The sequence below is a fragment of the Corvus moneduloides genome, chromosome Z (assembly GCF_009650955.1).
Source record: "Corvus moneduloides isolate bCorMon1 chromosome Z, bCorMon1.pri, whole genome shotgun sequence".
Taxonomy (NCBI): domain Eukaryota; kingdom Metazoa; phylum Chordata; class Aves; order Passeriformes; family Corvidae; genus Corvus; species Corvus moneduloides.
Genome location: NC_045511.1, coordinates 37,522,747 through 37,535,365, shown reverse-complemented (window position 1 = coordinate 37,535,365; position 12,619 = coordinate 37,522,747). Strand labels below are relative to the sequence as shown.

Sequence of the window (12,619 nt, the reverse complement as noted above, 5' to 3'; positions counted from 1 at the left end):
TCCTTTTTTTTGTAACTGCATGCATAATATTTTTACAGACATCCATTTGTGGGGTTTTGAAATACTGTTCTTAATACAAATCTCTTAGAAATAACTGTTGTATTGATTTAATTATTTTTGCTTGGCATATCATCATTCAGTAGAAAACTGGAAATCTGTTGGAGCACTTTGCAAGGAACGGTAACCTCTACCATTAAACATAACTCTGACCCAGGCAGGCCGGGCTTTGAAGGCTTAAAAAGTACTGTAAGCTAACTTGAACATCTCTAAAAAAAAAACTCTCAAAAGCAAGAAGTAAAATATAATCACAGATGACTCATGATGTGTAGCAATTGGGTGGTGTATGTTTAAATCCATGTGGACTCTTACAAAGAAGGTATTACTTTTGCTTGAGTATGATCAAGTATTTCTGGTTTGGACTAAAAACATACAGGATAGTATTCTGGTGTGCAAGTTTAGGATTTACTTCTCTTTGGGGCGAAAGCATTCATTGCTTTTCCCTGTTAGAGTTGTTTCTTACTCCAGAATACCTAAATTCCCAATGGGGATGAAATTGCATGGATTTATTTTTGTATTCTTCTTTAGGAAATTCATTATTTGACCAGTACTTTAATAATAACAACAATAACACAGAAGCCAATTCCATCTGGTTTAAAAGAATGTCACTTCTGTTTCTTTTCTTAATGTGGCTAAATAAAATGCAAATATAAGTAGTATAGCTCTTGTTAAATTGCCTGTTGTGGATTTTTTGCCCCCAGTAAAATAAATCCTAGTTTGTATGTTCATGTACAATGAAATGAAGCAAAAAAATCTGTCATTTGTACCTTGTTTTCACTTGTAACAGGCTGGCTAACATTTACTACGGAGCTCATAAGTGACATGTAATTACCATTTTATGTTCTAGATATTGTCCAGAATTGTAACATTAATATAAACATTCATCATTATTTGATTGTCAAAGATTTGTTAGGCTTCTAGTGAAATCACTCTTGATGAACAGTTTATGTATTTATCAGTGAATAAATACAATTTCAGAAATATTTACTGCTCAGTGGGAAAAAGCTACAGTCATGGTACAGAAAATTCCTCTTTTCCCATTGTGTATGGCTTCTGCACAGTGCTCTGGAGCTGCCATTGCCAGATGTGGACATGCTTCTTTTGAAAACAACAGTATCACTATTATACACAAGGCTCTGGATTATTTGCTTCTCTACCAGAAGAACATTGTGTGTGGGCGGATTATTGGCATTTCAAAGTCTGTGCAGAGTCTGGGAAGCTGGATCCTACTGTAAACAGAGCAACAGATGAGAGTGGGAGCAGGGAGGGGCATACATCTCACTGATTATTTTAAGAAGACAAGTTCCAAGAAGCTCTGAACTCAGATGGAGGACAGAAAGTTTAAACAGACCTCGGAGTTTTCAGGACAAATATGTACATTTTTTAAATGCAGAAACTTGGAATCTGAGCTGGTGACATGAGTAACTTTTTGTTGTGGTGTGTACACTGACACAAGTAGCTTCTGAATTTACCTCTTAGTGGTCTGATGACATTTTCACAGTAGGATTTCCATGTGGATCACAGAAAAATGCAAAGGTCCAGCATCTCCATTACCTTTGGCACATCTATTATGTTAGTAATGATTTTTGTTACAGTTCTGTTTCGCTTTGCAAGTAGTTAAGTATGGTGTAGCCTGTTTGGAGGTTGAAAACATGAGTGTGTATGAGATGACCTGTAGATAAAAATGTCTTCATTTTTCTGCTGTGGTTCATTTACAGGTCCTTCAACAGCTTTTAAATCACTTCCGAAAAAATAAGGATAAAGTTCTTCTTTTCTCCTTTTCCACAAAGGTGAGCTCCATGTGATTTTTATCAATTAACTGCAGCAGTAAGTTCTGAATCGTGAATCACTGAAGTGATGCCTTGTCAACCACATTTCCTCGTTGCTTCTACTGTGAGAAGTAATTATGAGGACAGTGTGCTGTACTCCACATGCATATTGAAACCTTATGTTACCTCATGGTAAAAATGGTGATGGCAAAACAAGTGTAACACTCTTCTGCCTTCCCTAGAGCTTTTTGAAATTGTTCTGTTACTTGAGATGCAGATACCTGAGTTCAGCTGGTATGCCTTGAGTTAGAGCACTGTCACAGCACTGTATGACTGCAATATCATAAAAGCTTTGTGTTAGCACTGAAAGTTGTTAAGTTTCCTCATTCTGCTGACTTTTGATCATCATCATCAGCAATGAAACTTCAATTCTTGCTACACCAGTTGACTTGAACTGAAAACTGTCTAATTGGAGCAAGAGATATATGTACATTTTACTTTTTAGGGGCTTGCTCCTTGATTGTCTTGTTAGGGAATAATGTGTTTCCTGAAATAGTGCACTCTATAGTATCGGGGCTTTTTATTTAAATATTTGTAATGATAGTACTAAAAAGCATTTTAAAAAGTAGTAATTTGAATGGTTGTTCAGAGTCTTAAATACCTCTCTTTTTTTGGCTTTAAGAAAGAGTGCAAGTTTAATGTTCAGATGCAGTAGTAAAGTACTCAGTGTGTCTTAGGCTGTTTTATGGTGTCCAATACCAGATTGACTGCTGGTTACTGCGGTCTCTTTCACTCCATGCCCCTGAGCTCTGACTGTGCACTCAGTGCTGGCTGTGGTGCTCATTTACTGTATTTCAAATAATTGCAACTTGCTAAGATGGGAGGAAGCTGCTTAAATGGACTGCCTGCTTATTGAGTTGGATTGAGTGACAGTTAGAGGTGAAACAGGCAGCCAGGGTTGAATGGTAGACTGAGACCACAGCAGACCAACATTAATCACCTTGAGTGCTGTAGAATCATGGCTAAAGAGAATCATGAATGTTGATAAGAAAATGGCAAAGATGTAGTCTCATTTGCAGCGGGTGGTATAATGAAAATATATTTGATAAACATGGCCCCTGTTAATCATGTTTAATTAAAAAGGTAGTATTAAGTACTTAACTTTTTCTTTCCTTTTTTTCTTCGTTTTTCCACTCAGTTGCTGGATGTGCTGGAACAGTACTGCATGGCATCTGGGCTAGATTACCGAAGACTTGATGGAAATACAAAATCAGAAGATAGAATCAGAATTGTAAGAGAGTTCAACAGCATTCAGGAAATTAACATATGTCTTGTATCTACAATGTAAGAAAATTTAACTTGTGGTTTGTTTCAATATGTCTGTCTAGTGTTCAGTAAATCGGTTACCCTGTAACTATACAAATACACTTGTGTCAGTTGTTAATGCTTACAGGTATGACTTAGCTGAGGTTGTGACCATTTTAGTGGAAGCTGCACAGCATTATTGTCAAAAACTATGTACTGTGATTAGAGGAAGTAAAATTTCACCTGTAATTTTCCTGCTTCCAGAATGTAACTGGCATAAAAACTGGTTATGAGTTTAATTATAGTATTTAGAGGAGTTGGCCTGTGTAGGACTTAATGGGAATGAAGTAGCAACAGGGATTTTTACTGAGTAAGTTGATAATAGTTGGTTAGGACTCAACTATTCATACAGTGTATAAAATGTGATATTTACATGAGAAAACTGCATTTTGTAGCAGTGGTTATTTGAGTACTTGGTGGTTATTAGTACAACACTAATGCAAAGCTGTACTGCATTGTTTTCAGTATCTTTAATAGTGTTCCTTTTTTTATGTTGGGGAAGAGTATGCCAATAGGGACCTAATACAGAACGATCTAGTTTCAGTGTTTTTCTGACTGTCATATAGTTATGTTTTTTCATTTTTATGCTTCTAGGGCTGGTGGATTGGGTCTTAATTTTGTTGGTGCCAATGTTGTTATACTGTTTGATCCTACATGGAATCCAGCAAATGATCTTCAAGCGATTGATAGGTACACTCTCAAAATACAGAATTTGATCCATGTTGTGCTCTTCCTTTCATTCTGTAATCTGATTGTTCAGCTGAAACTTTTCCTGAAGAAAGAAATTTTTTACATGGTCTGATTCATCCACAAGGCAATAGGAAAGGTCCAGCTAAATTAGTTTTTAGCTTTGATGTGATTATTTATAACCCTAAATTTTACAGTTTATTTTCCTGTATTTCTTTTTTGTGGCAGAGAGCCAAAAAAAACCCTCAACTAGAAACTCCCCATGGTCACTGTAACTTTTTTTGATGTCTGGAATATGTGTATGTAGATGACATTTTTCTTGTGTTTTTCATGACAGAGTACATTGTGGTTGACCCTAGTTCAGATGATGTTTTGAATTCCAAAACCCTAAAAGACAAGGGCTCTTTATTTTCTCTTCTGCTTCACCACTGCGGTGCTTTTAGAAGCACTCACATCCATCTCTGATATTATGGTGTTGGAGTATTTCCAGTAATATAGATTTTTCTTTCAAGGCTTTTTGACTGTAGGATATTTCCCTAGGAATCCAAGGAAGACCTTTGAGTAACTGAAGTAAAGAATATTGAAAATCTTCAAAATTCAGTGGATTTACGTATTTTCATGAGCAGAAATAAACTTGTTTCTGTTATCTCATGGAGTTACGTAATTCTGTTTTAAGGGTCTTTCTGATTTCTAGGATGTCTTTATGTGCACCTGTTCTAGAGAAACATTAGCATCAGAAACATGTATTGGGGACTATCTTTAAAGAATCTTTGTAAGATCACATTACTATGAATTTTAGCCTCCCGTGAATTTTGTGGAATAAAGTCTATTAGAAGACTCAGAATTTACTGTTTGAACAGAACACTTGCCAGTTCATTAGCTGTTTTTATGGTGTTGTGTCTTGTAAAGTGATTTATAAAGTTAAGAAAGAACAGGCTGCTCCAAGTAATCTATGAGATAATTCCTGTATAATGCAAATAGGAGAATACTTTAAGAAAAAGTAGGTGGAGACAGAGAGGGAAAAAAAACCAAACAAACAAACTTGAGATAAACAGAGTGGAAGATGTGTTTTCTGGAGAGATGGGAGACAGTTCTTGTGATATAAAATGAGGAGAGAGCTTTTTAAACTGGATAGGCCTGAGGAGAAATATGAAATACTGAAGGTAAAGGAATAGGAAATTATTTACTGAGGAAAATTTGGAAAAGTAAGGAAAACAACCCAATCGACATGTGCATGATTTAGAATAGTCCTGTTTTATGAGAATGCTTTTATAGATTTAGTTCGTTTGTTATTTATTACTACCCCTAAGAGCTCTCATTTCTTAAAATGTTTTTCATGTACTATGTCCTTGCAGAGCTTATAGAATTGGCCAATACAGAGCTGTTAAAGTTTTTAGATTGATATCCTTGGGAACTGTGGAAGAGATGATGTACTTGCGACAAGTTTATAAACAGGTAAAGTTCACAAACTGTTTAAATGGGGAGCTCTTCCTAGTAGTTTCAGGGACAGAAAGCTAATCTAGTCTGTAGTAAAATTGTAGTTTACCTTGAGTTCATGGTATATGATGTTAACTTACTAAGCAAAGGTGCATCATTTAGCGATTCTCAAAGAATGGAACAGAATTATATTTGTATTCAAGTTTTTCTGTAACTATTGACAGTTTAGTTATGCAATGTACCTTATTCGGGTTATACAGAGAATTTTTTTATTTGAAGACTTGTAAAGTACAACTGTGATAGTTGTAGTTAGTATCTGCAGCAGTCTGATTCAGGCAGCTTTTTCTCATGAAAGTCTGGAAAAAGTAAAGCAGAACTCTTGCTGGTGCTATAGAAGAAAAGCAAGAGGCATTGCAACTTTCCTAATTCTGGAAACTTGCTTCTAAAAGGAGAGGGAAGTGTCGTTGGTTCTTTTACGAAGATAAGTGATGCTGCTCGCTGGACCACTTAGCCTGGACCACTTGCACTCTCAATTCTTCGACTTGCGTTGATAGGCTAAGATCTGAATAAGTGACAAATAAAAATAAGGTTCTAAGATCATCTGATTGCACAGAGCAGATAGTCATAAAATGAATTTATCCTCAGGAAGATGAAATCTTGAGCTCTGTTAAGTAATGTGTGTGGTTTGCTTTAAAATGCTACTTTCGGAAGTGTAACAATGACTTTTAGCTCACTTAAGGTCAGTGTTTTGTAGAAGCCAAAAAGCCATTAGAGTTCTGTTTAATTTTGACAAAATTATCTAAATAAAGAAGAGGAAACGTAAGGAAAAATTAAAAGGAATATGGGAGATAGGCGGAACAGGTAACTGGGAAATTTGCAGAGATTCTGTATGAGACACTCAGAATTAAGATGTTGTAGTAGTTGAAATAATATACTAGAATGACAAGTTAAATACAACGCATGGTAAGTCCTAAAACAGTATTTGAGGGACAGTGGTCTAAAAACATAAAAGCTAATAGTTTGGTTTTTTAACACATCACGAGCACAAATTGTACTGCTGTATGGACATTAGTAAGGTTTAAAAGAGTGCTGATTACAAAAAAACTCCCTAAACTTTATTTATTCTTTACATGCACATTCATGGAAAAGCTTGGAGAGGACCCTGTTCCAAAGTTTCTCTTGTGCAAAGTACTTTTGAGAACTCCTTTCAAAAGCAAATATCAATAGGAGAAGCCTCAGAAAGGCTAACAAAATGAGCAATAGCTGATTACAACCAGCTATATTCACTAAAACCTTAATGGAGGGGAGCCTGCTTCGCAGAGATCTTTGGAGTTGGTGATCTTGTAGAAAAAGAAGACCTGGATATTGTCTCTTTGGATTCCAAAAAGCATGTATAAGTCTTGAAAGGATGTATCAATTTTTTTCTTTTTTTTTCTTTTTTTTTTTTTAATTGACTTGTATTTTTCAAGTTGAATAAGCTGCAATAAACAGAGTAATTTGTAAGTCTGAGTGCTGGGGTTTTTTTGGCTATACTTGAATTGCTTTCCCTTAACAAGTTAGCATACAGTGCAAAGGAAGGTGAAAAAAATGCTAATAATTTAGTATAGTGGAAACTGAGCTGTCAAGATATAAAGGAGTGCCAGCAATATGTATGGTAGGTGTCTGATAATAGGCAACAATGCAGTAAAAGTCTTCGAATATTCTATTTTTTTTAATTCAGTAAAGCCAAGCAGGTTCATATTATACCACAATCTGTTATACCAACATCTGCCAGGGAAATTAAAACAAAATATCCTCTCTAAGGAATTTCTGCTTGTTCCAGCTAAAGCTGTGTATATAATGTGGGTGCCAGGAAATTGTGACGTTTTGTTGTAGCAAACACTTCTGAAACCTCTTGTGTTGTTCTGTTTTAGCAACTTCACTGTGCAGTGATTGGAACTGAAAATGCCAGGCGATATTTTGAGGCAGTGCAAGGATCAAAGGAACATCAAGGAGAGCTTTTTGGGATTCATAACCTTTTCAAACTTAGGACTCATGGGTCCTGTCTTACCAAAGACATCTTGGAGGTGTGAAGTACTACCCTATAACTTTTGGATATTAGTTTTACATTTTTCCTTTCCTCATGAGACTTTTTGGTCATTGTTTTGAATGGAAACACTATAAAACAGAATGGTAAAACTTAATCAATACTTGTCTGTGCCATGACTTGAATGAAATAGGCATGCTAATGTCTCATTCTGGTACTCATTCTCATTCTGAATTTATCTGAAAGATAAATTTCTTTAAATCCAAGAATGGAAAAAGCTTGGATTATGATTTTCATAAATTTCCTAATACATATATTTTTTTAATAAAAACTACATCACTTACTTTTTGGTACTTTCGCGCAGCTTTGTGCACAGATATCTTTTATTCATCAGTAACTCAGACTGACCTTTTAAATCAGAATTCTGAGCATAAAAATATTTTTTATGGTCACAGTAACCTCTTTAGAGTACTTTTTGTGATGTTAATAACTGTTTTAAAAAAATGTATTTTATAATGCTGTATTTTGAAGTATTACAGGGTGCAAGTAAATAACTGAGATTGCGTATTTAAAAATTAATTTCTTAATTACTCTAAAAAGACTGTTGGCCTAATTCTATAGTGTATAGTGTAAACTAACTTTAAGTATATTCAGTATTATACGTTTGTGTATGGAGCATGTTTGCTGCAGCTAGCTTGCATCTTCAAATTTACTGCAGCTTTTTTCCCTGTTTCTTTTTCTTTCCATCCTTCCCTTTATTTTGTTATTTTTCTTCTGCTAGGAACTTAGTCTGGACCTTGCTGATAGTACTTCTGGTGCTTACACTTGTGTAGAAAGAAGGAAACTTCTTTCCTGTGCTTGCCTTTGTATGTAATAAAACCTGTATCTCTTTATGTTAACATATTTGATTGTTTTAGAGGGAAGGGCGGGTAGAAGCAGGAGTCATAACAGCAACTACATGGCTGAAGGGAGAGAATCGTTCATGCAGCTCAGAAAAGGTGAGAAGTCTTTGTGGACTTGTAGACCAGAGCATGACAGGCCTCTGGCTCCCAATATTACAGTGGCAAATGTGGGAAAATATGTCATTAGGCTCATAACACTTTCACCCTATTGTTTTGAAGATTTTGTTTAGGGAATTGTGGAAAGGACTACAGTTGGTTTAGATGATTAAATGTTTCTGGTTTTGTGGAACTCTAGAAGACGACCTATTTAGCTGTTGTCGTCAGCCAATCAGACAGTGATTCCCACCAAACCAGTGGTCTGTTCAATACTGTCTTTTTTATTTTTAATGTATGTAGTTATCGAACGGTTTCCTTCTGGAATAAGATCTTATTTTTTTTATTTTTTCGTGCAAAGGTCAGTTTTAATGGAAGCATTTCATTTGTAGGAATGTTTTTGACTGAGCACCATGATCAGGTACTTTGGGAAGTAAGCAGTTAGGTCTGTAAAGTGGGCTGTAAGAGTAAAGTTGTCATTAGATTAGATCACACTGAATGACATTACAAATTAGCCACTATCTTTTATGCCTGTTGGAGATTTTTGTGAGTAAATGTCAGTATTTAATGTGTGCCCTTACATTGGTCTTAATCTCGTATTGATAATGCATCACTAGATGGTCATGATCTCACATATGACTTGCTGACAAACCTTTTAAGCTTATGTTAAATGCTTTTTGATGAGCAGAATTGTATCAGGATTAATATATTCATTTTAAAATGTTTCTTTGAGTACAAAACTTTAGTATTTACTGTTCTGACTTTCCGTTTAGATGTTGTCATAATTCTTATCTCAGCAGTGTGCAGTCTTGGAGCTCTGTTCTGGACTTTAGTATCTTAAAAATGTTTTAAGATTGCCTGGGCATAATTTTGTTTGATTACAGTAGGCCTAGATGAATTTCAGAGTGGAATGTTATGTACTCATGACTTTAATGTTAGCCCCCATATACAAGGAAGTTTACCACTGCACTGAGATTTATTTTGTGTAATGACACATTATATTAAGGTTTAAATCATGAAGTCACCTTCCAAACTACTCTTGAAAGATGAAAAGTAGCAATGAGATTAGTATAAGCTTGAAAAATACGGGTGTGGATTGGGAAGGCATAAGTTGTCTTAGCAGTGTGCAGCACGTATCGTCTCAAGTACATAATACTATTGGTTATTTTCTGCTTAGTTGTTCTGCTAAAAATTTTCTGCTGGCAGAGACTTTGGTAATTCCTCATTATGAATTATTTTGCATTTTGTAGTACTATTTTACGTATTTTTTGCTTGAGTAACATAGTGGAAATCCACTTCTTTTACACTGCTTTGGGATTAGGTGGGTGGTGTATACCATTAATGTTAAATAACTTTGCTTTGATTTTTTTTTTTTTTTTTAGTATGAGCAACCAGACTGTAAAGAAGATGGAGATCCCCAAAGCATTCAGGCACAGTTAAAAAGAGAAGAGACGGATTTTTGGGATGACTTCAGTGATGATGATATTCTGGAGAGTTCTGTAAAAAAATGTGACAGAAGGAAGCCAAGCAATGGAAATAATTTCATGGTAACAAAAGGACAGCTTTCGTTAATGCAGTGCGGATTCTCTAAGTTGTTGCAGAGAGAAATTGAAACTACCAAAGAAGGGGATGATAATTATAATTCTCATAATTCAAGTTCTGATGATCACACTGTAAGAAAAAGTGTAAATAGCAAGCATGATGATTTTCAGAAATGTCAAACCATTGTGCCTGTTTTGGAGCATGGGAAAGCTGTTCTGTCATCAAATGGAACTGATAAACAAGATATGCATAGTACAGACTGGCTTGGATTATCAGGCTCTGAGGAGGAAGGGGACAGAAAAAATGAGGATCAAGGCATTTCAAAGCAACGTGATATAGTCATGGAAACTGAAAGTAGTTCTGAAGAGGATGATGATGTCATCTTTCCGACCCAAGTTCAAGTATGCCAGCAACCAGTGCTTACTAAAGAAGTTGAAATACACAGGTCAACATCTGAAAATTGTGAAGAGTTAGCAAAAGAAAAAGCTGGATTTGTATTTAAGGGAAACAGTAGACAATTTGGATTCCCCAGTACTGAGTCAAATTTCAGCAATGCCATGTCTTTTGAAGACATCAAGAATGACACAGAGTTGAAAGGAGCAAGCGACATAAGTGATGAGTCTGATGATATTGAACTTTCCCATAATTCTGAATCAAGGAACCTAGGAACTTTGAACTTTCCAAAGTGGAAGGAGGGATGTGCCCTTAACAATGAACTAGATAATGTCTCCAAGTCTCTGCTACATGCAAAGAAGCCCAATAGAAAAGGAAAGGAAGGTGGTTCTCAGAATATAGATGAATTCTCATCCTCTGAAGATAACTTTCCAGTTCAGAAAATTTATGGCAGAAAGCAAAGTTGTAAGCGTAAACAACGGAGAGGCAGAGTTCAGTTTGGGTCTAAAATGCTGTGTCCTATTCAAGATACCTCCGTTGCACAAATGAAGCCTAGCAATTATGCTATGCATAGAACTTGTGCAAGTAAAACTGTATTTGAGCATCAAGAGCAAAAAATGGAATCAATGGACAAATATTTAGGTAACTATTAACTGAACTTGTTTGGTTTTATTTCAACTAAAGTAGTAACATATGTTTAATTTACCATTGTCAGCATGTTTTAATTTCTTCTTCCTCTACATATTTTTTTGTTACAAGATGTAATAAATGCTCAGTTATTGTTTAGTAATATCTTTCTGTATCTCTCTCTTTACATATTAGTCTTACTTTTCTGTCTTCCGGGGTGACAGTCTGCTTTGTAATTTTTGGTTAAACTCTTAACATCTCTAGAAATATGCTGAGATTGAATATTTATTAAGAAGTCACAAACTAAGTATTTGAACTGTAAAATCTTAAGAGTCTTGACAGAGCTGTTAAACAAAATGTACAGAAAAAGAAAGTGGTGTGGGAGTTTTAAGCATGATATAGAAGACTTGATTCCTAAAGACTTAATTTTAACCATTGATGTTGCTGCCATTAAGCCACAGATGCTTTGAAACATCTTTGTCCATCTGAAAATAACTACACTGAAATTGAAGTAGTATTAAACTGTCTGAATAATCCAAATAAGTCTAACGATTGTTGTATATTTCATAGAAACTTGGTGCTGAGTGAAATTATAACAAATTTTATAACTTTATTGTAAATTTTTGGGGTTTTTAATTACAATATCCTTCAGTGCAAATGTGTACCTTCAGAGTTTTGGAATAACCAACATCTTTGATTGCATTTTTTTCGTAATGTATCAGATGGTGTTCAAGAAGTGGCATATATTCATTCAAATCAGAACGTGGTTGGACCCAGCAAGGCTGAAAATCACTTGAGCCGGTGGGCAGTGCGAGATGTATTTGAGTTGAAGCAGTTTTCCCAGCTCCCTGCTAATGTAGCTGTCTGTAGTGCCAAGGTAAAGAAAAATTTTTGGAAATGTCATTTAAAGTTTTTTTATCCTCATTTTTCATCTTAAAAAGCTATAAACTTGTTTTTCTGTTAATGGCCACCATGAATGATCAAAGATACTGAGGATGGGAGGAAGAGAATGCTCAGTTGGAGGTCTAATAAATTATTTTATTTTTTGGGGGTGGCTTTTACATTAGCCAGCTTTGAAAGAGTTGGGAATTAAACAGCATAGCTCTGTGTGGAATCCCTCTGTGGGCTTTTTCTGTGAGAGAAATGGTAAGTTTAAAGATTGGGTTTTTGAAATCAAATTCTGTGCTGTTTTTCTGATTTGTGCCTTGAAAAATCTTCAGCTTGTCCTGGATCCAGTTAACAAAAATCCAGTTGCCACAGTACATTCTGGAACCCCTGTAGCATCGAAATTTCAACATAAATCAGTTTGCAGGCTCTCTTGGGGAGGTGAACATACACAGTTGCTACAGTTGAATCAAATTGTCTGTGTTTAATATCTTAAACATAGAACTGGAGTTTACCGGGGGTGCTTATTTGCAGCAACAGATATGTTTTATGCTTTTTGTTGGTCCTGTATCTTGTTTAATTGCATTTGGAATACACACAAATCTGGAATAAATTCAGGTACAGCTTCCGGATTTTTGTTCTTGTTACACAGTGTTTTTAATCTGCTCTGATTATCTGGGTACTTTGTTGTTTGCCTTGTAATAAACGTTTGCAGTTTCCCGGGCTGTTTTTTAAGACAGACCACAAGCACAGAATAAGTGATTGGTGAATGTGCAGCTTAGTCTTTACAGACATGTTAGCAATCATTACAGAAATTGTAGACATACGACTGTGTT

General features: G+C 35.4%; 1 protein-coding gene across 3 annotated transcripts in view; it reads left to right on the top strand.

Moving 5' to 3' along the window:
- The window catches only part of ERCC6L2 (ERCC excision repair 6 like 2), a 50,921-nt gene that overhangs the window by 26,056 nt on the left and 12,246 nt on the right, over positions 1-12,619 (top strand). Inside the window, exons 10-17 of one of the 3 annotated variants that reach the window (XM_032095604.1) lie at positions 1,776-1,847; positions 3,025-3,170; positions 3,786-3,881; positions 5,234-5,333; positions 7,229-7,381; positions 8,259-8,339; positions 9,719-10,913; positions 11,621-11,775. In XM_032095604.1, the coding sequence (XP_031951495.1) occupies positions 1,776-1,847; positions 3,025-3,170; positions 3,786-3,881; positions 5,234-5,333; positions 7,229-7,381; positions 8,259-8,339; positions 9,719-10,913; positions 11,621-11,775 (1,998 nt within the window). Of the gene's footprint in view, positions 1-1,775; positions 1,848-3,024; positions 3,171-3,785; positions 3,882-5,233; positions 5,334-6,464; positions 6,814-7,228; positions 7,388-8,258; positions 8,340-9,718; positions 10,914-11,620; positions 11,776-12,619 lie in introns of those variants that run through there. The other 2 variants (XM_032095605.1, XM_032095606.1) reach the window with 2 other exon arrangements.